This window comes from Cordyceps javanica, chromosome 1 (assembly GCF_051103115.1).
Source record: "Cordyceps javanica chromosome 1, complete sequence".
Classification (NCBI taxonomy): Eukaryota; Fungi; Ascomycota; class Sordariomycetes; order Hypocreales; family Cordycipitaceae; genus Cordyceps; species Cordyceps javanica.
The window spans coordinates 5,338,132-5,362,561 of record NC_139295.1 but is presented as its reverse complement, the minus strand read 5'-3'; the positions used below and the strand labels follow the sequence as shown (position 1 = coordinate 5,362,561).

The 24,430-nt window shown below is 53.6% G+C and overlaps 8 protein-coding genes across 8 annotated transcripts; 2 read left to right on the top strand and 6 right to left on the bottom strand.

The window, feature by feature from the left end:
- Positions 1-1,290: 1,290 nt before the first annotated feature.
- V2A60_001624 (LysM peptidoglycan-binding domain-containing protein) lies at positions 1,291-2,717 on the top strand (the record flags this gene model as incomplete). Its single annotated transcript, XM_083252982.1, has 5 exons — positions 1,291-1,645; positions 1,694-1,775; positions 1,834-1,982; positions 2,045-2,126; positions 2,186-2,717. 5 exons carry the CDS (start codon positions 1,291-1,293, stop codon positions 2,715-2,717), a joined length of 1,200 nt encoding a protein of 399 aa, XP_083109108.1.
- A 227-nt stretch (positions 2,718-2,944) lies between these two features.
- On the bottom strand, positions 2,945-3,956 carry V2A60_001623 (carbon-nitrogen hydrolase; the record flags this gene model as incomplete). Its single annotated transcript, XM_083252981.1, has 3 exons — positions 2,945-3,730; positions 3,792-3,884; positions 3,945-3,956. The coding sequence occupies 3 exons, from the start codon at positions 3,954-3,956 to the stop codon at positions 2,945-2,947; spliced, it is 891 nt and encodes a 296-aa protein (XP_083109107.1).
- Positions 3,957-4,423: 467 nt separating this feature from the next.
- V2A60_001622 (uncharacterized protein) lies at positions 4,424-6,391 on the bottom strand (the record flags this gene model as incomplete). Its single annotated transcript, XM_083252980.1, has 2 exons — positions 4,424-5,088; positions 5,140-6,391. 2 exons carry the CDS (start codon positions 6,389-6,391, stop codon positions 4,424-4,426), a joined length of 1,917 nt encoding a protein of 638 aa, XP_083109106.1.
- A 567-nt stretch (positions 6,392-6,958) lies between these two features.
- On the top strand, positions 6,959-9,705 carry V2A60_001621 (cleavage polyadenylation factor subunit YSH1; the record flags this gene model as incomplete). Its single annotated transcript, XM_083252979.1, has 4 exons — positions 6,959-7,111; positions 7,161-7,258; positions 7,335-8,463; positions 8,518-9,705. 4 exons carry the CDS (start codon positions 6,959-6,961, stop codon positions 9,703-9,705), a joined length of 2,568 nt encoding a protein of 855 aa, XP_083109105.1.
- Positions 9,706-10,169: 464 nt separating this feature from the next.
- Positions 10,170-13,086, bottom strand: V2A60_001620 (H(+)-transporting V0 sector ATPase subunit a; the record flags this gene model as incomplete). The annotated part of the gene is made up of 5 exons (XM_083252978.1): positions 10,170-10,342; positions 10,431-10,610; positions 10,674-12,704; positions 12,784-12,862; positions 12,958-13,086. 5 exons carry the CDS (start codon positions 13,084-13,086, stop codon positions 10,170-10,172), a joined length of 2,592 nt encoding a protein of 863 aa, XP_083109104.1.
- An 845-nt stretch (positions 13,087-13,931) lies between these two features.
- On the bottom strand, positions 13,932-15,901 carry V2A60_001619 (uncharacterized protein; the record flags this gene model as incomplete). The annotated part of the gene is made up of 2 exons (XM_083252977.1): positions 13,932-15,268; positions 15,409-15,901. 2 exons carry the CDS (start codon positions 15,899-15,901, stop codon positions 13,932-13,934), a joined length of 1,830 nt encoding a protein of 609 aa, XP_083109103.1.
- A 3,000-nt stretch (positions 15,902-18,901) lies between these two features.
- V2A60_001618 (uncharacterized protein) lies at positions 18,902-19,834 on the bottom strand (the record flags this gene model as incomplete). Its single annotated transcript, XM_083252976.1, has 2 exons — positions 18,902-19,449; positions 19,546-19,834. 2 exons carry the CDS (start codon positions 19,832-19,834, stop codon positions 18,902-18,904), a joined length of 837 nt encoding a protein of 278 aa, XP_083109102.1.
- Positions 19,835-23,501: 3,667 nt separating this feature from the next.
- Positions 23,502-24,298, bottom strand: V2A60_001617 (ribosomal protein L24e-domain-containing protein; the record flags this gene model as incomplete). Its single annotated transcript, XM_083252975.1, has 3 exons — positions 23,502-24,016; positions 24,128-24,198; positions 24,294-24,298. 3 exons carry the CDS (start codon positions 24,296-24,298, stop codon positions 23,502-23,504), a joined length of 591 nt encoding a protein of 196 aa, XP_083109101.1.
- Positions 24,299-24,430: the final 132 nt, after the last annotated feature.

Here is a 24,430-nt window from a genome sequence, read left to right as displayed (position 1 = left end):
AATATTAGCGGATGGGCAATGATACCAGATTTGGTCTCATGTTTCTATACGCAGACTCTGCCGGTCCGCGGCTCTCAGTAACTCGTTGAGCGCAGCAAAACCATGATGAATACCACAGCCCGGGTTGGTTGCGACCCATAACTTCGCAGAACTGCTTGGTTTCTGCTCCGAACCGAACACTACTTACTTGGGGTTCCCACTCTAATTGCAGTCTGCGCATTGGCAATTGCCATAGCGTACGGTGCTTTCAATCTCGTCAGTTTGACCAACTAGACAAGAAAAAATGGGACGTGAGTGTGAACTTCCAAGGAAGCCGAATAGTCAAGTTGGTCGACAGCACTCAAGACTACGTGGGAGGCTTGGAGCAGGTAGGAGACTCAATTCCCGGTCGGTGGTGGCCAAGGAGGCGCTAGGCCCTGCTCTATCTTTTGGCGTAAAAGATACCGCAAGCCAAGCGACTATAGTTCTCACGGCGACCTCGCCATCGGGCTTGACCCGGGTATACCCACAGAGGGCGCCGCGTGGGCAAGTGCCGACCCTCCGTCAGCTCTAGCCAGCTAGCTTCACTTCCAACCTGTTATTCCCAAGAGGGTGGCCACCTCTGGCGCGAGACCGATATTGCAGAATCTGAACGGCAAAGGTCTGCATTATGGATACTCACTTTTGAATCTGACAAGATGTTGTCGCGATGTCCATGGGAGGGAGAAGTGACGTGATTGCACTTGTGTCAACACGCGCTGCCATCTGTATGAAAAGACGCCAGGCCTGGTATGGTAAGCGAGTTGACTCCGTCTTGATAATCTCCATGTTCGTTTGTCCCAGGAAATGGCGTTGTGGAATTGCCCGAGTATACTTGGACCAGCCCTGCTGAGCCATTTCAGCGGGAGCTGTGGCCCTGGGTCTAAGCAGAATCGGGTGTGCGCCGAGATGCATGGACTTGGCGGTCCGTCGCCACCACATCCTCCAGTGGGTAATCAATACTGGATCGTTCTGGAGACATCTGAATGCTAGGCTGCTCAGTTGCTGGGGTCTCCTGGCCATGGGCCGTGGCTTATGATGGTAATTGGGTAGAAACTTCGGGACTCCATGGGCTGCAGTTTACTGCATCTTTCCATGAGTCAATTTCTTGGCCGTTCAGGGAGTGTACCCGCAACTGAAGCCGGTTCATCTTCATAGGTTGTCTGCTTATATATATCGAGGCCGTTTGCCTCACGTTCTCGCTGCCCTCGCTCTTCCCTCGCTCAAACAGAACGTCGCAAGCCATCTTTCAAATCAGTCGTTCAACTCACAATGACTCGCTTCGCTACCACCTTTGTTGCTGCCCTTGCTGGCGCCAACTTGGCCGCTGCCAAGTGCACTTACAAGTGGCGTGCCCACGACGGCGACACCTGTGCTTCCCTGAGCTCCGACTGGGGCCTCGACGAGAGCGACTTCATCAAGTGGAACCCTTCTGTTGGTGCCGAGTGTGCCAATGGCGTGGTGATTGGCCAGGAGTACTGTGTCGAGGATGACGGTACCGGCACCGACCCTACCACTCCTCCCACGAGCACCCCTACTACTATCATCACGACCACCACATCGAGCACTCCCACCGAGCCTACCGGCGGCGCTCCCTCGCCGACCCAGGACGGAGTTGCCAAGGACTGTAAGTTTTGAAAGGCAATTTTGAAATCAAAAGTCTGACCTTCTTCAGGCAAGGCTTGGTACAAGGTTCAGAAGGGTGACACTTGCGATGTCATCATCAACAAGTACGGTGCTTTCTCCACCAGCGACTTGTAAGTGATACTACCCGCCCAACTACCAACAGAACTAAATTTTAATCTTTCATCATAGCCTGAAGTGGAACCCTGCTGCCGGAAGTGACTGCACCGGCCTCTGGGTAGACTACTACGTCTGTGTTGGCGTTCCCGGCACTCCTACCTCGCCCACCGGCTCTGACCCGAGCAAGCCCAGCCCTACCCAGGCCGGTGTTGCCAAGGACTGTAAGTGAATTCGCACAACGATAGCATTCTCTCTGCAGAGACCTGACTCTTGCTACGCACAGGCCAGAAGTGGTACAAGGTTCAAGGTGGCGACACTTGTGATAAGATCAAGGGCCAGTTCAACACCTTCTCCATTGCCGACTTGTAAGTATATAGCGTTTGTGATGGCACCAGAGTCCTCTTTTGCTAAAGCCACTCAATAGCCTCAAGTGGAACCCCGCCGCTGGCAAGGACTGCTCCGGCCTCTGGGTGGGCTACTACGTCTGCGTCGGTGTTCCCGGAACTCCCACCTCGCCCACCGGCTCCGACCCCAGCAAGCCCTCTCCCACCCAGGCCGGCATCACCAGCAAGTGCACCAAGTTCTACAAGGCGCAAAAGGGCGACACCTGCCAGAAGATTGTGGACAACCTCCGCACCTTTAGCGTCGCCGACTTTACCAGCTGGAACCCGGCTGTCGGCAAGGACTGCACCGGCCTATGGGTCGACTACTACTACTGCGTCGCTGTTCCGGGCACGCCCACCAACCCCGGCCCCGTCAAGCCCAGCCCCGTTCAGGACGGCATCACCAAGAACTGCAAGAAGTACTACAAGGTCCAGAACGGCGACTACTGCGACAAGATCATCAACAAGTACAACAAGACCTTCAACCTGCAGCAGCTTGTCAGCTGGAACCCTGCTATCGGAAAGGACTGCAGCCATCTTTTTGTTGACTTTTATATCTGCGTCGGCGTCTAAGCACGCAATTATCCAGAGAAGAGAATTTGACGCATTTTGGCTACGACTCATGATGTCTTGTACATAGCAACAGTATATTGTATCTGTAAAGAAAGAAAAAGTTTTCATGTATTTAGCCCAAATTTGGTGAAAAGACTAGAGTAAAAAAGATTCAAACTTGGTTTCCGGATTCGAGCCATAAAAGTAAAGAGTATAGCGAATCCCTCATCAACTGCTGGACATTGCAATCAAGCAAATGACTTCATACGACGCTGAAGTGGCATCTCACGTCTGACCCTCTCCAACTCGGCAAGATCTACGTCTACAAACCCAATTTCTCCTTCCGCGCCTTCCGACGCAGTGCCCTGCTCATCAGAGACGCCACCCAGCGACAAGACTACGCGGCCCCAGGGATCCACGACCATGCTGCGGCCATAACTGGCGCGTTTCTCGTTATGACGGCCGACCTGCGCCGCAGCGACGACCCAGCTCTGCGTCTCAATCGCCCTCGCTCTCAGGAGCGTTTCCCAGTGCGCTTCACCTGTGCGGAGTGTGAATGCGCTGGGGTACGTCAGGATCTGCGCGGGGCGCGTGTGCCAGGCGCTCGACGCGGCCGGCTGGGCCAGAGCCAGAGCCGTCTCGGCGAAGCGCAGGTCGAAGCAGATCAGACTGCCGATGCGGCCAACCGGCGAGTCAAACGGTGCCGTGAGGCGCGCGCCTGCCTGCACGGTGGCACTCTCTCGCAGGGCACCGTAGTCGAACACGTGCAGCTTGTCATACGTGGCAGCGTCTTCGATCTCACCCTCTTGCGTGATGAACAGGGCCCGGTTAAGCATACGCCTTGAACTTTTGCTGCCCGTGTCTTCTTCCGATGCAGGCATGTGGTGTACGCCGACATGTACAGCGACAGCATGGGTTTTGGCTGCTGCGCGGAGCCCAAGGACAAAGGGCGACGCCGTCTGCGGCTGTGCCAGTTCTAAAGATGTATTTGCATCTGGAGCAATGTAATCTGATGCTTCAGGGAGGAAAAGCACCTGGGTAAAAGGGCAGTGAGCCAATGAACGTTGCTAAACGAGCGTTAAGCAGGGTGCTTACTTTGGCGCCGCCGGCAGCGGCTTTGGCCACCAGCTTCACGCATTGCTCCAAGTTGCCCTTGAGAGAGGCCGTAGAGCATATTTGGCCGACAGCCTAAAGAGCAGTGAGCTTCATAGAAATATCAGCTTCAAGTAGAAGATGAAAAAGACATACTGCTATCGCCATTCCGGACAGGGTGAGGGACTATTTGAGTTGTAGCTGGCAGGTAACAGACGACTTGGTCCACTTTTGCGTCGGCGCATCATGGCGCAACTCAGCATTACCAATTTCGGGATATCTGATTATTAAAGTCTTTTTTATTATTTTTGTATTCCGCAAGAGCTATTTTCCATCTTCTCTTGTGACCCATCCGTTACTCCCATGCATCAGGCTCAGCCATTTCAAACCCTAGAAGCTATGATATGCCCATTCTCTGTGCTCTTTCAGAGCGTTTCAGAGCGCTGCCATAGCAAAAAAAAAAAAAAAAAATAACAAAAATAATAACCAGTGCCCCAGATGCTCTCGGAAAACAAGATAAAAACGCCGGGCTAAAGTAAAGTACAGTAGAAGAAAAGAAGGACACAGTCGAGGACACCGTAACAGCGAATCTCTGAAGCCACCCTCAGCAAAGGCCATACCTCATATTCGAGTGATTATCTCGGGTTGGAGGAATCCAAATGCAGGTACGCCTGCTGCAGCGACTGCGCCTCTCGCCCATCCCGCTCCAAAACAGTAATCCAATCGCGTAGCTGTATGTTCTTCCCTTTCTCTTTATCCTCACGCCAGGTACCAAGTCTATTTCGACCTTCCGTCGTCAGGGCCATGTTACCTGGCGCTGCCTGCACCACGCCATTCATAGTCTTCCCTCCATCGCCTGTAGATTTTGTAGGCGTGCTCACACCGCTGCCGCCTCGGCCGACGTTCATCCAATCGTATGTCTTACGTTTGCTCTTGCCAAACAAACCACTCTTGCCTCCCAAGCCTGCGAACATGCTGCTAGTCATATTTTGATTTGCGTGACTGTTGGCTTCGGCGGCTTTCAGAGCTTGGTTCTTCTTCTGCTCCTTCTTGGTCATCGCCTTGTCCGACTCTGGCGCAATCGTTCCAGGGGTTCCAGGCGCAACGCTGCCTGATCTCGAGCCAGATGCCGCCGTTTCGATTGTGCCATCCTTTCTCTTTTGGCGCCTCCGTAGACGGGCCTCTTCCCATTCACGCTCCTGTCGAGCCAGTTCACGCATTGTAATTGTCATGTACGACGAAATTTTTGGCAGTTTCGCGGGTTTCGTATTGCCTTCACCGTTCGCTTGATCGAAAGAGCCTGCAGGTACAGTTAGCTAAGTCTGCTGAAATTAGCAATGACTTTCCTTACGCTTCAAGGAAGTGTCACCGGTCTCGGGCCTGCCCTCTTCATTTGGCGCATTTACTACTTCAAGCACTTCCTTGTTCATGGGTGCTGCAGCGGCCGTCCATTCTTCCGGCACATCGCCATGTGATGTCTTTTGTCTGTTGAGTGCGACGGCGTTGGCGTCCTCAATGAGCTCCCGTAGGCGTTGCTTGGTACTTATCGATAACAGTGCCAGCTGGTCGACCAAATAGGCGTCGTGTGGTATGAACGATCCGGTGGTGCTCACCATTGTCGAGTCGGGTCCAGGTTGCGTCTTGACGTTGACTGATGGTGAGGGAAACTGCTCGGGATAGCGCAATTTTCCAGGCGCATACGTATTGTTGCGAAGCTCAAGATTGAGACCGAGATGGTGTTCGCGCGCAATCTTATCCGCTCGTCGATGCATGATAGCCACGAGCAGGAAAGGGTTCGCTATCTCTTGCGTTCTTTGAGCTGCCAATCTCATGGCGGATTCCGTCCAGGCACGCTCGGCGGCCTGAGCCTCGTAATCTTTTTGAGATTGATCTTTGATTGTCTCGGCAGGCTGACTTGCCGGGCCTGCACCGTAGAATGAATTCGCACCAGTGGGCGGTAGCACAGCGAAACCAGTGCGTGCATCTTGACTCCCATCCATTGCGTTGGAATACAGCTCTGACATGTACTGTTCTTCTGCGCGCAAATCGATACCAGTTCCCGCGAGAGAATCTGTTACATCGTATTCGTAGTCCTTGGTCGGCCGCTCTGCAGGTCGCTGAGGTGGTCCCATGACATTTTGTTGCATTTGCTGCTGTCCATGGTGCATACCAGGTGTGAGTGTTGCATTCGTATACGGCGACATCATCCCGGGAATCTGCTGGTGTTGTTGCATCGGAGAAAGCGTCGCAGCATTTGCATTCTGGGCTGCCGCTGCCGCCGCTGCAGCTGCCGCCGCAGCAGCTCGCGCTTCCGCAACGTTATAGACAGGCGTCGGTTGACCGTTTGCGTAAGGCGTGTTATAGCCGCCCTGTATTGGGGGTGTTTGCGCATAGGTGGGTGAGCCGGCAGCCAGGGGGGGACTGCCAGCTGCGCCTGGGCTTGCAGCATAAGGCGACGCAGGATATGGAGAGCCCGGTTGTGAAGCTGCGCCAGCTCGTTTGTTGGGCGGTAGCGCATAAGCCGACTGAGAGCCTGCTGGTGAAGGGCTGGGTTGCGGCGGCGAGTAGGCCCGCGGCGGCACCTGCGACTGGGGCTGAGCCATGATGATACAACTCAAGCGCGAGGCTCTGCTTCAGTTAGCAGAGCGTGCGCGATGAAGGAACACGGCTGCTGGGGCCAGTGCGGTGATGCATTCAGCAGGCAACAAAGCCCGTCACGTCGGATGCTGCTCGTCCCATTCGACGCGCTGACTCTGGTAGGTGGTATCGCGATTCCTGAACTTTTGTGGGTATCGTCCGTATCGAAGGGTATCGTCTGATCGCGTTTGTTAGATGGCGCGCATCAAGATGGAAGCTCGGACGAGTTGTAATCGATTCGTAGAGACCGTCTTCTAGGGAGCGTGACAGCTAGGTTGGAAGCTTTGTGTCGCTGAAGTCGGGGCAGATGGAAATTTATGGTCACGTGATCGCGAGTAGCTTTCCCGCTGTTGGCCGACCATTACCCGCAACAAGCTGGGAGCTTGCATCGCGTCTCGAACACGCTGGCTTTTAAAAGAATTGCGCATTTAAGTATTCTGGCGTGATTGAATTACAATCACATAGCCAATCTTGGCTTTTGGTGAATCTTTTGCTGCCGAAGGTGGACAGTCTCGTCAACGACTGGCGCAAGCATGGCGTCGAAACGCAAGGCATCCGCCATGAATGCGGCGACCTCAGAGGAGCCGGTAGACCCCTCTGATGAGCTGGTCTTTCTTTGTTTGGGAGGCGGCAATGAAGTCGGAAGATCATGCCATATTATTCAGTACAAGGGGAAGACGGTCATGGTAAGCATGAATCACCAGACTATTATCGACAGGCATTAACGGGTTGTAGCTCGACGCTGGGCAGCATCCTGCCTACGATGGCCTTGCTGCGCTCCCCTTTTATGATGATTTCGATCTAAGCACAGTTGACGTGCTACTTATCAGCCAGTGAGAAAATTTCACTACTCCATACGTCCCTTTATTGCGGGCGCTTTTGCGCCAACATCACTAACTTTTTGCCCAGTTTCCACATCGACCACGCTGCTTCGTTACCATATGTATTAGCCAAGACGAATTTCCGAGGACGAGTGTTCATGACGCACCCGACGAAGGCCATTTATAAGTGGCTTATACAAGACAGTGTCCGTGTCGGCAACACATCAGCGAACCAGACCACGCAACCCCTCTACACTGAGCAGGATCATTTGAATACCTTTCCACAGATCGAGGCCATCGATTACCATACGACTCACACTATATCCTCTATCAGGATCACACCATATCCGGCGGGCCATGTATTGGGTGCTGCTATGTTTCTCATCGAGATTGCTGGGCTCAACATCTTCTTCACAGGCGACTACTCTCGAGAGCAAGATCGACATTTGGTCTCGGCTGAAGTTCCCAAGGGCGTCAAGATCGATGTCTTGATTACGGAATCCACATATGGCATAGCATCCCATGTTCCTCGTCTGGAACGTGAACAAGCTCTCATGAAGTCAATCACGAACATTCTGAACAGAGGCGGTCGCGCACTTTTGCCTGTCTTCGCGCTGGGAAGAGCGCAGGAGCTTCTCTTGATTTTGGATGAATACTGGGGGAAGCACTCTGAATACCAAAAATATCCAATATACTATGCCAGCAACCTGGCGAAGAAGTGTATGCTAATTTATCAGACCTACGTTGGAGCCATGAATGAGAACATCAAGCGCCTTTTCAGGGAACGCATGGCGGAAGCGGAATCATCTGGAGAGGCCGGGGCTGGGGGTCCTTGGGACTTTAAATACATTCGCTCGTTGAAGAATCTGGATCGCTTCGATGATGTCGGTGGTTGTGTCATGCTCGCCAGTCCTGGTATGCTGCAAAACGGGGTCAGTCGCGAGTTGTTTGAGCGCTGGGCGCCGAGCGACAAAAACGGCGTCATTATCACAGGTTATAGCGTTGAAGGTACCATGGCACGCCAAATTATGAAGGAACCAGAGCAAATCCAGGCTGTCATGTCGCGCAGCATCGCCGGCGCGAGAAGAGCGCCTGGAGGTGACGGCGAAAAAGTCATGATCCCACTGCGATGTAGCGTGCAGGAGTATTCCTTTGCTGCGCACGTTGATGGTGTAGAGAACCGCGAATTTATTGAGGAAGTCGCGGCACCAGTAGTGGTACGTCTTCTCTGGATCCTGCTCTGCATTGACGCAGCTACTAACACTGGGCAGATTTTGGTACATGGCGAGCAGACTAATATGATGAGACTCAAATCGAAGCTCCTGTCGCTCAATGCCAACAAGACGGTCAAGGTGAAGGTTTACTCGCCTCGCAATACGGAAGAGCTACGCATTCCCTTCAAGGCCGACAAGATTGCCAAAGTCGTAGGGAAGCTCGCCTCCGTCCCACCACCACAACCTATCGCCCTCTCCGACGACGCAGACGCCAGTGCGGCTGGCGGCCCGCTAGTCTCTGGAGTTCTGGTCCAAAACGACTTCAAGCTATCTCTTATGGCGCCCGAAGATCTCCGCGAGTACGCCGGCCTCAACACCACTACCATTACCTGTAGGCAGCGTCTCACGCTAAGCGCCGCGGGTATTGACCTTGTCAAGTGGGCTCTCGAAGGCACCTTTGGCACAGTCGAGGAATTGCCCGAAATGCGTCGTGCCCATGTCCCAGCCGGCAAGGTCACTGATCAAGACGCCGCAGACGACGAGGATGACGAGTACAACCCGGAAGCAGAGGAGGAGGCCGATGAGGAAGTCCCCCAGCTTGTGGCAGCGTATCTCGTAATGGGCTGTGTGACTGTGCGGTACCGTACGAACGGCGAGGTGGAGCTCGAGTGGGAGGGCAACATGCTCAACGACGGCATCGCCGATTCCATCATGGCGGTGCTCTTCTCCGTCGAAAGCTCCCCGGCCGCTGTCAAGAAGTCCTCGGCGAAGTGTGGTCACGCCCACGCCGCCCCAGACTCGCAAGCTGCCTTGCCAGACAGCAACCCTCACGCGCGCGTCTCGTCACAGGACCGCCTCGAGCGCCTGTTCTGGTTCCTCGAGGCCCAGTTCGGCGCCGACAACGTCGCTCCCGTCGAGACGCCGCGGCTCCCTGCCGTGCCCGCTCTACCATCTCCGCCACCGGACGACAACAAAGACGACATCAAGCCTGAGGTCGACGCCATGGACGGTGTCGAGGATGGCGGCGACGCGGACGAGGCCCTCCAGAAGCGCCAGTGGAAAGAGCTGGAGCGCCTGCACAAGCTCGGGATCCCTGTCCCCGGCATATCCGTCAAGGTAGACAGCATGACGGCGACGGTCTGGCTCGAGGATCTCGAGGTGGAGAGCAGCAAGCCCGTGTTTGCAGACCGTGTACGCGCAGTAGTCGAGCGCGCGGTGGAAGTGACAGCGCCGCTGTGGGGTTGAATAGAGAATGCCTCAGAAAAGTACTAATGATTGATGCATTCTACCTTTGCTTTTTCGCACCACAAAACTGGGCAAACATGTAACAATAATGGGCTACAAGAGACCGGGATTGGTTTCTCTTCTTATGGGATGGAAATATCACACACATGGCAAAGGATAATGCAATCGGTTTAAGCATGCAAAGTGTATTCTCTTTTATTCCTGTCATGTTTCTTGCTTGCCTTTACAGAGCCCAAGATTCGTAGAGAGAGGCTTGTCGTGGTTAGGTATATATGTATGCATTCATGGGTTCTTGTACTACAGCAGTACAATGTCCCCATGTGTCGCTGATTCTAGTTTTATAGACGGTACACGTTTTGGAGCAACAACACAAATAACGAAGAAAAGATCAAGAATCAAGAAAAGAAACAGTAACAATAACAAAGAAACTAGACTACATATGCGCTGAAGCAAGGTTGTGTTATTCATCCCAAATACTCTTTGAGCTCCTCCGATTCTTCCAAGAGGCTCGCAAAGGAAAACGGCACAAAGGGCCATCCCGCAAACTCGGCAAACTTGGAAAACGATTCGACCCACGCCAGACGCAGCGAGTGCAACATGGCACTGGTGCCTTCCATGCATACGAGGATAGCAATAGCTGTTGGAGGTGAGAAGAAGCGGGGTTAGCAGTTGGGTCAATGGTGCGCGGCTGGTGAGATTGAAAACAAAAAAAAGCGGTGACGTACTGAGGAAGAACCACATGTAGAAGCCGATAACAATGGCGATGACGCCGACGACGCCAGTCATGGGCAGGCATAGACCAATCGTCATGTTCCACAGGACGACGCTGAGCTGCTGATGGGCCAGGGAGAGGGCCCAGAGACGCAGGTACGAAGCAGTGTGAGAGACGCAGTTCAAGCAGAATTCTGAAGAAAAGTGTTAGCGAGCCGCCAAGGTTGCGCCGTCTCAGTATATGCGTGGCTACTTACCGATAGTGTGAATGACTTGGTGAATCATGACCTCGCCAAATTCAAACTCTTCGTGCTCCTCGTCGACGTTTTGCGAAATCATGGCCACGCCGTCGCCCTCGTCAATGCTATTTCCGTGGCCGCTGCCGCCGTGGATTAGGCCCTGGCCCTCGTCGTCCTCGTCCAGGGCGCTAACGCGGGAAGTCTCGCCGATACCGCGGTAGCCCTTGGCGCGGGCGCGGTTGTTCTCCCAGCGGAGGTAGAAGGGCTTCAGGAAGAGCAGGACTGGCACTTGGGCAAACGCCAAAAGAAGAAGACCGACCTGCACGTACTCTTGTCCGGCATAGAGGCGCTCTCCGTTGGGGAGAGTGCCCGGCTGCAGAAACATGTAGATCAGCATGTTCAGCAGACCAGGCGCAGGCTTTTCAATGGCAATCCAGTCCACGCTCCACTTGTAAACGATGCAGACGATCAGGTAGCCGAAAATGGACTGGAAAAAAATCATTCCGGGAACAAAGTTGCCCCAGATATCAATGGGCTTGCGGAAGTGTCTCGCATTAATATAGGAGAAAATGAGGGAGTAAGTCATGTGTGCCCAGCCCAGTAGGATACTCATCTTCATCTTAAAACTGTTGCTGAAGAGAAGATCGTTATCAGTACCGTGCCAGGCAGGGTCGAGACCGAACGGATAGCGGTATCCGTGTTCGTTGAGTGTGCCTTCGATCGTCTCGCCCGCCTTGTAGCCTGTCTCGGGCAGCTTGTACTCCCATGCGCTGGGGAACAACGTCATAGACTTGGAGAAGGCATCGTTGTAAATGAGACCAGTAAACAGAGAGAAGACAGCCATGACCAGGGCGATGTAACGTCCATAGAAAACCATGGCAAACAGTTCAAAGGTCACCTTTTTGAGCGAGCGCTCCCAGTAAATCATGGCCAAGGCAGCAGACAGCATGATGACGGCGTGGCCGAAATCACCAAACATGACGGCGAAGAGGAAAGGGAAAGTGACAATGACCGGCATGGCAGGGTTGACTTCCTGGTAGGTGGCGGTGCCGTAGGCGTTGACAATGGTCTGGAAACCCTCAGTAAACTTGTTGGTCTTGAGGTATGTGGGTGGCTTCTTATTAGTGCGAATCTCGTTGATGATGGAAGGGACCGAAAGACCGGCGCGATTGGTGACGTCTTGCAGGGTTGATCTGATGAGCGGCAGGTCGTTGGTCGGACACCATCCCTCGGCAATCAGAGTGCGACGGGCTCTGTCATACGAGAAGAGGTTGAGAGTGCCGTAGACGGCCTTTTCCTTGGCAATGAGCACCATCCAGGCAGACAGCGACTGAGAAATCTGGTTGAGTTCGGCCTGGAGAGTAGCCTGTGTGTTCTGGAGCACATTCTGCACGTCCTGGAGCCTGCTGTTAACCTCGTGGATCTGGTCGCGGCGCAAGTCGCTGTTCTCGTCGACGCTGTACACCTCTGCACCCATGGACTCGGAAATCTTGCGGATCTTGGCAAGAATCTCCTTTCCGTGGGCAAAGATGACAAATACGTTCTTGTCAACGGCCTCGTTATTGACCGGATTAATGAGCGGCTCGGGAATCTCAGACTGGTTCATGTACAGATTGCCACGGAGGGTGCGCCAGAGAATGCGCTCGAAGGCGCCGACGCGGTCGCGGGCAATGACACCGGCGACGAAGCCAATGTTCATGCCTCCAAAGGAGCGCTCCACGTCGGGGGCGGCGCGGTGCTGCTCCACGTCGGCGAGCAGCGGTGCGTCGTCATTGTCCATGGATGCACGGATCTCCTCGACGTTGCCGTGAGCGCGGTCAAAGAAGCTGCCGGCCTCGCGCAGGACCCAGCGCCACTCGGTAAGGTCGCCCTCGCGCTTCTTGAGCGTCTCGTAGCTGTCGTTGAGGGCCGATACGCGCTGCTCGAGCTTTTCGCTGCGCTCGGAGAGCTCGTCGATCTCGGTGGTGGAAGGGGAGGCGAGGCTTTCGGTGTCAAGATCGAGTTTGCGGAGAGAAATACCAGTCTTTTCCATCTGCGAGTTGAAGTATCCTGGATATCGAAGCTACATGTTAGCACGTCCCCGCGGGTTACAAGGCTAGGCTCAGGGAGCGGGAATATGTCAACGTACGCAGCTGTCGCTCCACATTATCGAGGCGTCGAATTTCCTGGGTGTAGGTGCGTTGAAAGGCGCTGACATCTTCATTGAGCTATGCATTATGACTCCGTTAGCAAGATTTCGAGGTATTGATGGGTAGTGCCAGGCGTCTTGACGATTCCGTTGATGGCGGACAGGGTTCCTTACGTCTCGGAATTGACAGAGGCCAAGCTCTCCCAGCGCAGTAACGACCTCGCGGCCAATTTCGTTGGAGACATAGAGCTGCACCATGCTCATGTCCGCGGAGCGGAAGGGGGTGTCCTGTTTAGGAGCCATGGCGATGACACTTTCAATCGCCAAATGCTCTCTGTCCAGGTCGTGGTGGTGGTGTCTAGCTACCTATGCAAGTCGGTAGAGGGATGCCTAGCTGTTACGTCGTACCGCCATGGGATGGAGGCCGCAGCTTTGACTCGGGGTCACGTGATGCTTTCAACGTCACTGGATCGGAGCAGACCAAGTGTCTGAGCACGTATATCTATGGTAAAAAGCCACCATGATCATCGATTACAAAAACGAAACGTCTAAAAAAGATTTAGAATTACAGCTGCTTATTAGATTTTAGTGCGCAATTCACCACGAAAAGGGTTCCCCGACAGCTAACATCTTCACGCCTCGAATGAATCATAAGAAAAGATGTGGAGAAGGTAATGCATATGACATCCTATAATATATATTCAGAAAAGACAAATTGTGAATTTTACCATCCAAGAAACTGTCCAAAGTTCCGTCCAAGCGATCATGCTTTTCAATTCAAGGGTATTCTTATATGCAGAAGCCAAGATGGAGCAAATGAAACAAATTCGACGCCATATTTAACATGATTGAAATTGGCCTTTGGTGGTACGCTTCGTCAATGCAATTTTCGTCGTAAAAATCTTGGCCAAACAAAAAATTACAGCCACCGAAAAAATAAGCAGTGATTCCGAAGCGCCTTGCGTATGAGGTAATTGAGGAGAGATGCTGTCGTTTTTTTTTTCATTCGTTTCCCAACATCAATGTGAAAAACACACGGGGATAACTTTTTTTTTTCCTTCGTTTGTCGACTTTTAGAATTCTTTGAAATCGTAACAAATGGGTATTTGGTTGCCGAAAAAGACGAGTTAAAAATAAATCGTAGATGCTCAAAGCCGACGACCAAACATGTAAGAGCCATACATGCCTCCAACTTCGGACACGACGGTGGGAATCTTACGCATCCCCCAACTCTTGGCGCCCATCTTCCAGGAGCGGTGACCGTGGTCAAAGTTGGGTTCGTCGGTGTCGATGCGTCGCAGCCAGTAACGGCTGCCAAATTCGTGGGCCAGCCATCCGACGCGCTGCAGGTTCTTGTTGACCTTGGCGGCACGTTCGTAGGCGCGCTCCGAGAGCTCTACCACGTGGAGAGGAGCAGAGGCTGAGGCGAGTAAAGTACTGGCGCTGCCGATGATGGTTTCGACATCGCATATATCAATGTACTTGAGATTGTGAGTCTGCCACTGCTGGTCGCGGAAGAAGAGGCGGTGGATATCGCTCATGGCAAGACCACGACCGACAGCGAGCTCTTCCAGGGTCTGGGACAGCCGAGAGAGCTGATCAATATGAGAAGACTCCATCCTGCTGCCCCGGAGGTTCAGGGATTTTAGAGTGGGCGGCAGGTTGGGGAGGAGGACATCGAGATCACTCTTGCCGAGCAGCAGGTGAGTGCTGGGATCAGCGCCCAGGCTCAAAAAGACAAGATTTCTAGTAGCAGGGTGTGAAGTGACGAATTTAGTGACAACATCGGCAGACAGCTCCTTGCACTTAGCAAGGTTCAGATGCGTCAGTTTAGCGGACTCGGGGATGGAAAGAAGTGCCTTGTCGGTGACTCGAGTTCCAGCGAGATCAAGGTGGGTGACGTGAGGCATTCTAGGTAGGATAGTCTCAAAGACAGCCGAGGGGAGGCTCAGCGACTTGTGGAACGACAGCTTGGTGACGGAGAGAGTCTCAGGCCAAGAGTCTTCGAGAATGGCCATGAATGCTTTCTTAAAGGCCAGAGACGAGCAGCCGCAAAAGTCGATAGAGGTCAGCGACGGCATGTCAAACAGAAGTTTGCGGAGCACATCGGGGCCGAGGTCGTCGTCGATGTACTCTTGGGCGAGAAATTCCTGCAAGTAGGGGGTGAGGGCGAGGCAATGAAACAGAGTCTCGCTGGTGAGATTCTGAGCCTGAAGACGCTCGGCGGCGGTGGAGAACATGATGGAGGGGTTAAAGTGGCTAAAGTCGAGGCGGCGGACGATGGTGGCCAAGACAGGGTAGTCGGTAATGGTGGTCAGGAACTTGCGGAAAATGCGAGAGTGGGGGATAGTAATGTGGCGGTAGAGGGTGGCGAGAGTAGCGGCGTGAATCGCGCGCGAGGTGCGAAGAAGCGACATGAGGTCGGTGTTGCGGGTGGTGAGACCATTGGGGGGTATCTCGACGACGAGAAGATCAATGATGGAGCCTGATTCGTGGGTTAGCGGGCCACGTTGTTGGGGGAGAGAAACACAAGGTAGGGTGGTGAGGCGAGGAGAGTAGAAGACAGAAGCAACATGGGGACATGGGTGCGCAGGCAAAAGAAGTGGTAGATTTGCGTGTACATACCTAGAATCTCGCTTGGTAGTCTTTCAAGAGGTGCGGTGGATGTGGGATAGATACCAGCGGGGGTCTGCTGGACTTTGGGGGCGGGATTCTCCCAGGTCATATGCAGCTTGCGCAGGTCGTCACAGCTGCGGCTGGCCATGCGACCCTTGATGGGAATCTCCCTCCAGCCTTTAAAGCCCTCGGCGGGATACCAGAAGCCGTGCAGCTTGGAGTTGGGCTGGGTGAGGGGCGGCTGGAAGACAGGTTGGGGCAGCTCGGCGGTGGGGGACTCGTCAAATACATCCTCGGGAGTCTCGATGTAGGAGGAGATTTTGGAGCGGGTAAAGGTCTGGGCGAAGCCATCATCGTTTTCGCGGACCGAGGAGAAGGAGGAGCGTGAGGTGGCCTCGGAGGCGGAGGGAGACATTGCGCGAGCCATGCTGGTGCCCTTGACGAACATGGCAGTGTCGAAGTCGAACACCTTGCGGCGCCCGGCTCCCGAAGGCACGGCCATGTAAATGTCGGCGGGGGGGTTCGAGGGAGTGTTGGTCCGCGGCTTGGGACTAGGCGTTTGTGGTGATTTGGTCGAGGGAAGGAAGCAGACGGCTTTGACGATCGATGTCTCTGCTACTTGGAGGCGATGTGGTTGGCGGAGAAGAAGCAGAGTGGTGTTGTTGTTGTTGGAAGAGGGGAGGTTGAGGAGGAGGGGAAAAAAGAGTCGGACAAATAGAGGGATGAGAAAGGAGAAAAGGAAGCCAAGTACAGGGTCGTGGGGTTTGGTGTGGTTTGTATTGTGTGGTCACTTTTTCCTTATGGGCTTGGATGGTGGTGGTGGCGTGGTGGAGGAGTAGTAGAGGAGTGGGTTTAGTAGGCGGGGGAGGTGGCCGTAGTACAAGCGCTGGTTCGAGGTAGCGTAGCAGTAGCAGGTCGAGGCAGCAGAATGGCCAGCGTCGGCTTTACTGGCCTAATGTGAGTGGTCGGTAATAACTAGGTAGGTAGGTGGTTTGTCTAGCGTAGCGTAGCCGGGCTTTTAAGGTTACCTATGCATGCAGAGCGGCGACAAAGGCAAAAAGGAATGAGCCCGTAAAGCTTTGGTGAATGGTCAATCGCCAATGGGACAATCGGGAAAGAGGGCGGGAGAGAGACGGAGAGAGATGTAGAGGGAAAGAGAGAGGAAGAGAGAGAGAAAGAGAGAGAAGAAGAGAAAACAAAATTATTGAGTGTGGTGGAAGAGGGGAAGGGTAGACAGAGCGAAGACCGGAGAGAGGGATGGGGGAGGCCAGTGGTTTTATGAAAGACGACGAGTCGTGGAGTTTTTTTTTTTTCTCTCTCTCTTCTAGGCGGCATGATAATAATAAGTGAGTAGCAAGTCACCCACAGGCGTCGAGGCGTGTCGCGGAATACCTAACCAGGTAGCTGATTTAAGCGGTCAGGTGGTGTACCCTGCGCCAGCGCCAGACAAGACTAACAACGTACCTTACCTAAAGGGTAGCTCAGCCTAGCATCTTAGGTGCCTCGCAACCTACCAAATTACCATCTCTAGTGGAGTTCAAGCACTGTGGTGTTAGCGGGCCACTACAGCGGAAGAAGGAGAAGACGGTCTGCAGAGATGAAGGAGGAAAATGATGGAAAATGATGGAATGATGGGATTACTCATGAGTGATTTCAATTCGAGCCGAGTAAGTTGTTTTCTTTTCTTTTCGTTCTCTTCTTTCCTTCAATTCATTGTCAGATCTGGCTGTCAAGTACCACAACCCAACCCTACCAAACAAGTGAGGACCCTGGTGGAGTGGCGAGAGAGAGCGAGCCCGCAAATGGCCGTGCGCTTGTCCGTCCCTTGTCTTGGTGCTTTCCGGGCCCTTTTTTTTTTTTTTTTTTCTTCTTCTTCTTCTTCTTCTTCTTCTCTTCCCTCTTCCTTCTCCTCTTTCCACCGCTAACGCCGCCCGGAATGCGAGGCCACACGCTAAGTAGGTAGTTACTTACCAAAAAGAAATTGAAAGAACAAAATTAGTATCTGGGGGTGGCGCCGCTATGCTGGCGCAGCTTTTCACCATGGCATGTTTTTTTTCATTAGCCATCTCGGCCGTTCTTGTTCTTCTTTTGGTTCCTTTCTGTTCTTCTTGTTCTATTTGTTCTTTTTTTGTTCCCCTCTCCTCTCCTCTTCCACGTACCGCGCCTACCCCCTCCCCGGAACGCCGCTAACAATCGCATCGCTCCCATGTCAGACCGTCAGACGTCATCACCACACACCTGTCATGCATGTATCATTTCTGCATTCGTCCATCTCGCCCATCACCACCTCCACCACCATCACCATCATCGCGCCCCTTGATCATCACAGCGTTCCCATCAGTCTTCCGTCCCCGTCTCGTTCCCGACGCAACGCAATGCTAACCTTGCGAATTCTGTCCTCCCTGCGCTAGCAATAAGCTTAGACAGAAGCACTGAGACCGGGACCGAGACCTCCAAGGCGCGGGGGGGGGCCCCCCCCCCAGTCTGTGCTCACCTTACTGTCCACTGTGTCCAGCATGAATCCCAATCATCCCCGGAGCCACCTCAACAGTTCCTTCCAATCCCGCTACGCTACGTGTCGCATGCCCCTCCCCCGTCATCTGAGCCATCCCGAGATACTGGAACCAAGGCACTTTATGACTCCCGCATAAACATGCAGACCAATCGCTGACGCATCTTTTTGCTGTCGGCCACTTTGGTCTCTACTATTACTCTCGTCACCCACTTCCACATCCCCCTACACGAATGAGCATACCAAGGGCAGCACTAGTCCGTACCGACTACTTACCAGTAAACGCCCGCATCTCCTCGGATCACAGCCCCGAAGTCCTGGACCAGCATTCATCACCCACCCCCGCGCCTAGCCAAGCCTCAGCCAGCCTTCCGGGGCACGGCCATTGTCCCAGTGTGTGCCATCTTAGTCATAGAAACTTGCCCTTGCACAGTCTCAACGCTTTCGTACTCAATAGGTACACACCTAATAAGCGGCATGACCATTTGCCGTCATTTCATTCACTGACCTCTTTTTGGCTTTCCTTGTACTTGAAAAGACAAGCATTACTTACTGGTACTGATGCAGTACTCTATTACTTTTGGTATTAGCAGGTTGCAAAGTCGCACTAGCTCTCAGCCATCTCACTGCCCCAACTTGCGCTCCTCGTCACGCGCCCCCCTCTCTGCGCCCAAACTCCGCCACGCCACCACCACCACACTCATCACTCACTCCCTCACTCACTCACCACCCCTTCTTGCTCTCTCTCGCCAAACACAATTGACACCCACAACTTACACACCAGCACCAGCACCACACCTCCACCTCGTCGGCTCATCGGCACAGCAGCTTCTTTGTTTGTTCAATAATATTGCACGCGCATATATTGACTCCTGTAATTTGTATACCTACACAATCCCATGTTTGATAGCTGTACACTCCGACGCAAGCATCTAGCACCGACTCTTCTTCGTACTGGTACAGGCGCTCCATGCAGCCACTCAAGACTCGCTAGAATGACTGCACGCCTTGCCCGTCCACCACCCTGCCCACGTCGGCGTCGCGCTCCCCCTCAATCACCTTCCTGATCAGCGCGCCGCCAATCGACGGGTGCCCCGCTCCGCGCGCCTCGAGCAGCTCCCTGACGCCCCCCAGATTCGTCGCCAGGAACCCCGGCGACACGCTCCAGACCCGGACCCCGTCCGCCTTGAGGTTCCAGTGCCACGCCAGCATCATCATGTTGAGCGCCGTCTTGCTCGACCGGTACCCATCCGGGCTCATCATGTTCTGCTTGGGCCACCCGGCCGCCGGCGCGGGACCCGGGTAGTAGCCCTGCCGCATCGTCTCGAGCTGCGCCAGCCCGCTCGTCACGAAGAGCAGCCGCGGACCGCCGTCCTTGTCGGTACGACGCGGCGAGGACGAGGACGACCGGCCCAGTAGCAGAGGCACAAACGTCTGCGTCAGGATCTGGGCGCCCGTGACGTTGACGTCGTACATTTGGTTCCACGCCTCGCGCATGGTGTACTTGCCCTTGGACATTTGCAACTCCAGCGAGTTTCCTGCCAGAAAGAAAAACCCCCCAAATCATTAGTACAAAACAATGCTTGGAAGAAAAAAAGGGGGAGGGGGGGTCTCTGAGAATGACCACCGCATACCAGCATTATTTACTAGCACGTCAATGTAGCCATGCTGGGCCTTGACCGTCTCATACGCTGCGTCGATGGACTCGTCGCTCGAGACGTCAATCTGAATCACTTCAATGACGCTGGTTGTCTCGGGAAATTCAGCGCGCAGAGCCGATGCTGCTTCGTTTCCCTTTTCCACCGAGCGGCTTCCCAGATAAACATGGTATGTCTGCGCAGTCTGTTCAACCAGCGCACGCACCGTCTCATAGCCAATGCCAGAGTTGGCACCCGTGATGAAGACGACAGCCTTTTCCGCCATGATGGTTTAAAACAAGAAAAAAAAGGGGGTAAATTGAGATGTAATCAGTCTGTCTGAATCTACTGTGAGAGTGTTTGAATTGGACTTTTTTTTTTAATACTCCCAGTCCAATATATATATACCCCATACATCACCACATTGATCAACTGAAGCGCGACAAGTTGCCCCTTCACAAACGACTTACACCAGCTTATCGCGCAAGGGCGGAAGGCTCGGAGGGCCTACAACTATACAAAACCCCGTGTCGCTGACGGCACCGACCCGGCCCAGAGTACCTGCGCCCAGTAACGGCCGTGGTTATACGACCTCCTGCAGTAGGGCCAGCCCGCTAGCCCCTTGTGGCGTGTCGCTAGGACGCTCACGTCTAAGCTCCTCACGTCTAAGCTCCTGCAGCCGAGTTCGCTTTCCGTAGTCTGGGCGAGCGGGCGGGCGGCGTGTATGTATGTGCTTCTACTCCTCATGGTGTCGTGTCCGATCTCGCAACGGCACGCACAAATGCCCTGCTGTTAATGATGGATGACAAAAGAGCATCTCCAGCGGCGCAATAATTAATACATGGCGCCAGCTCCTCTCCTCCTCTTCCCTCGAGAGGTCGTACCAGCTTTGCTCGCCAGACGCCCGCCAGCGCAGTTCTCATCGGCGCCGCGTCATGCGGAAAAAGTTGGGCTGGTCACAAGACCGTCCTTTTCTTTTCGACACACACACACACACACACCTCTTCTACATACAAGTTTCCCGACCTTTCACGATGTTTTTTTTTCTCCTGGCCCGGCCGCGGCACCCTAAGTAACCCCCACTGCCCATGGCGGAACAACCTCGACCCCGTCATGCATGGAAGGCGTCAAGCCACCAAGAGGGGAAAAAAACAAGGACACAATTGTGCATTTGTCCATCCAATGACTTTGGGCGCAATTGGCAATGCCGCTTTTGTTTGTTCCATGCTGCAATCCCGCACGCCCACGCACACCCCTCCCCTCAGGTAGCCCCATCGGCAGCCGCCGACGCCGAAACAATGCCTACCTAACCCAGCACACTAGCTGATTCACCGTCATCCAATACAATAGAGGCACCGAGGACACAGAATGCTATCCTAGCTTACCCCGTATTTTCTCTGTACCAGTATCCGCTGTCCTGGCATCCATTTTCTAATTCCACATGGGGTGACCGCCGCGTCGGCAGCCAACTCTGGTAGAATCAACGAATACACATGACGTACTCGGTAGCGTCCTAGAAGTAACCCTCGATACATCTACCATGGTCAATGGTCTTCCTCGCAACCTGAGCGTATGGCTTCCTTGCGGCTTCCTTGCTTCTGGCTCTAGCTCTTTCTGTCCCTTTCCTGCGTAGCGGAGAGTGGAAAAAACTAACATGTATGGGGCGGGATATTTCGCTCCCGTCTCCATCTCGCACACTTGAATATAGGCGATGACACCGTTCAAGGCAAACATTGAGGTTTCGCACGCCGCCAGCGAGGCTCATCCGCTAGCCAACAACTCGATGCCTGGCTGTAACTTGGGACAAGCCGACAACCTACCCAGCCTCGGAACCACTCCCACTTACTTCATCAGAGGGCACAAGCATGTCGATCCAGCACCGAACGGCGGCTCCAACCTGTAACACCAGACCTCAAGTTCTGATGGCTTTTGATGCAGCAGCCAGCCGGGGTGGTGCAACGCCTCGACTCCTCTGTCGTGAGGATCGCTGTCGGGACTGCCCGGAGACAGGGCCACGGGCAGTGCGCTACACTGACAGAAGACGCAGTTGCGGGTTTATGCGCGCGGACTATAAAAATTGTACCTACTCATGCTAGTTCTCGTCCACGCATCATCATAGTAGCTTGAGCTGTAAATCCGGTAAAGAAGATAAAGGTGAAGGCTCTAATTGATTGGCAAGTGTCTTGATGGTATACAGAATAGGTGAAGGCGTCTAGTACTACAACCCTCCCGCGACCCGGTTGCGAAGTGTTGCGACTATCTCCCTACCCGCAACGTTGGATGTCCGGTTAGCAGAATCTCCTTTGGACGTGATTATAAGCCGTCGGCTTGAATGAAAGGATATTGCAGTATTATTCTAAAGTCTGAGCATGTTGTGTCCTGTGGTAGCGAAAAGCAAAAGAGGACGATGAGTACCTGCCACATGAACTGGTTGACGAACGGACACTCGTTTACGCGAGGCGAATAGGCCTGATAGGAATCGCTAAATAAGTGATAAAAAGTTGCGATTGCAGGGTTCTTTTAGACGCTCTGGGCATAGGGCCCAGCGTTTTACAAGCGGCCCTAATATTCGACCATATGGATATGACATTTTGTTTTGTGGGAGGCAGGCGTCGACGTTTTTGCGCGGAACAGAATTATCTCGTAGTTCCATGTGGTACCTCTTTGAATGGCCACCTTGAAGTTGGCCGGGTATTTCTGAACAAGAGGTCCAGATATCAACCCGCTCTCGCGCCATGGTAGGTACGGCTCCGATAAACAGCGCCGCGCTTGCGGGAACGTTGGATACTATGAGGACTCTTGTCTCGAATTTCGGAGCTGCCATCTTCGCAGTTGACTATTTGATCCAAGCAATATTCCACCATGTCACTATAATGGCAATGTAGCGGCTGTCCGCCATCTCATTGAGCACGGTGCTGGATGCGCGCGCCGCGACAACACTGTCACCGCCTTCCTCCGTTTCGCCGCAGAGAGGGGGGCCATTTCGAATGCTACGGGGATCATTATCGGTCAGTAATCTCCAGTCATGGATCTTTATGGGGCAGAAGGAAAAGGGATTCACCGCAGTGAACCGTGCCTCTCGCGATGGCCAGGTAGACGTTGTCAGGCTTCTACCACGGGGCTGGGGTCGATCCTGTTTTAATTAAGGTAATGGTTCGAACGTCTCTCTCCTTGTTTGGAAGGCTGCCCTGAGGTGGTCCAGCCATTTTTGGGTGTGCTGGAACCGATCCAGCAGCGACGTATGGGACGGAGTAACACCGCTACACCTTCCCACGTTCAGCGGGCACGGTGAAGTCGGCAAGTTCTTCTTTAAGAACGGTGCATCGTTAGAAGCCAAACATAGACTGGGGGCGGTTCCTCTTGGCGAGCAGTATCACGCGGCCATGTGACCGTGGTGTCTGCGTGATGGTGCAGCCAGTGCAACATAAATGCAAAATTGACTGGAATCATCTGGCCCATGCGATGCGCACAATGCATATCGTTGCTTTGATGATAACCTCATGTAATTCAGTGACCTAGTTGATCTATGTTCGTCATCTCGCTTCTATAGCAAAACGCAATCCCATGTGCTTTTTTTTCCTTCCCTTTTGTGTCCCTCTAACACCCCGAGACACATAACAAAACAAAAGCAGGCCGAAAATGTGTATCTGGTTCAAAAACGCAAAAGAAATACGCAGATGTAAAACGAAACCCATCCAGAAATCCCAATCAAATTTCTGTAATAAAAAAAACAAATACTCCCAAAAAAGGACATGTCGAATAATGTGTCCCTCGATTTTCGCGTCCGATATTGCCAACTCGCTGGACTGTCGTATGCTCCGCGTGTTTTTTCGGGTCTCTTCTCGTCGTTACGCAAGAGAGCTTCCATGACCTTTCTTTTTTTTCCTTCGTCGCTTTGTTCTTCGTTCCCTTTGCTTTCGAGTCTGTCATCAAATAGCATGCCGCCAGCATATCTAGTCCATGTCCATGCCGTCCTCCTCGACACCGCCATCCTCGCGCACGCGCAGCCTGCGCTTCTCTTGGCCAAACGCCTTGGACTTGTACGAGCGGGTGGCGCGCTCCTCCTCGGCCTCGACGTCGACCTCCTCGCCGGCCGCCGCCATCTCGGCGAGGCGCTTCTTCTCGCTGCCGCGCATCCGCGGCAGCAGGTGCTCGTTTTCGGCGACAAGCTTGCGGGCGGCCGCCAGCTCGCGCCCGCGCTTGCCCGCCATGCGCCGCCGGTAAAAGACGCGCTCGCGGCGCTGCCGAATCTCGCTGACCCGCTTCATGGCCGCCAGTGTGCGTGCCACCAGGTCCCGGTCGTAGCGGACGGGCTCGTTGCGCCGCTGCCCAAAGAGCAGCGTGCTGTCCACCACCATCTCCTTGCCGGCGTTGCGGCGGTACGCCTTGGTCCACTTGAGTTTGCGTGGGTTGCGCTTCATCTTGAAGTTACGGTGGCACTTGGATCGGCAGAAGCGGAATGATTTTCCTGGAGCGTCTTGGTCAGTGACAGGATCACAGTTTTGGTGGTTTTTTTTTTTGTGCGCGTGTGTATATATGAGTCCTTGGAGAGAGTGAGAGTCGATTTGATATTCCTTACCGTCATTTCGTACAAAGGTAATGCCCTTAGAAGGGTACGACGGTCGTCCGCAGAACGAGCAATCTTCGATACTAGAAAATGTCAGTCAGTACAATGTCTTTTTCAAGTCCGAATAAGTGTTCTTTCTTGGAAGACCAAGTCCCAATTCTTGTCGTTTTTCACATACCGCATCTTGTCTGCTTTCTCGGCCGTCTCTCTGTTTCCAACCCGAGTTTTTCTTTGCTAAATTGTGCTTTTCGCCGCCGCTGATAAGCCAGTTAGTTATCCATCGCCGAGCGTCTGCCACTTTTTTTCTGCCACCTT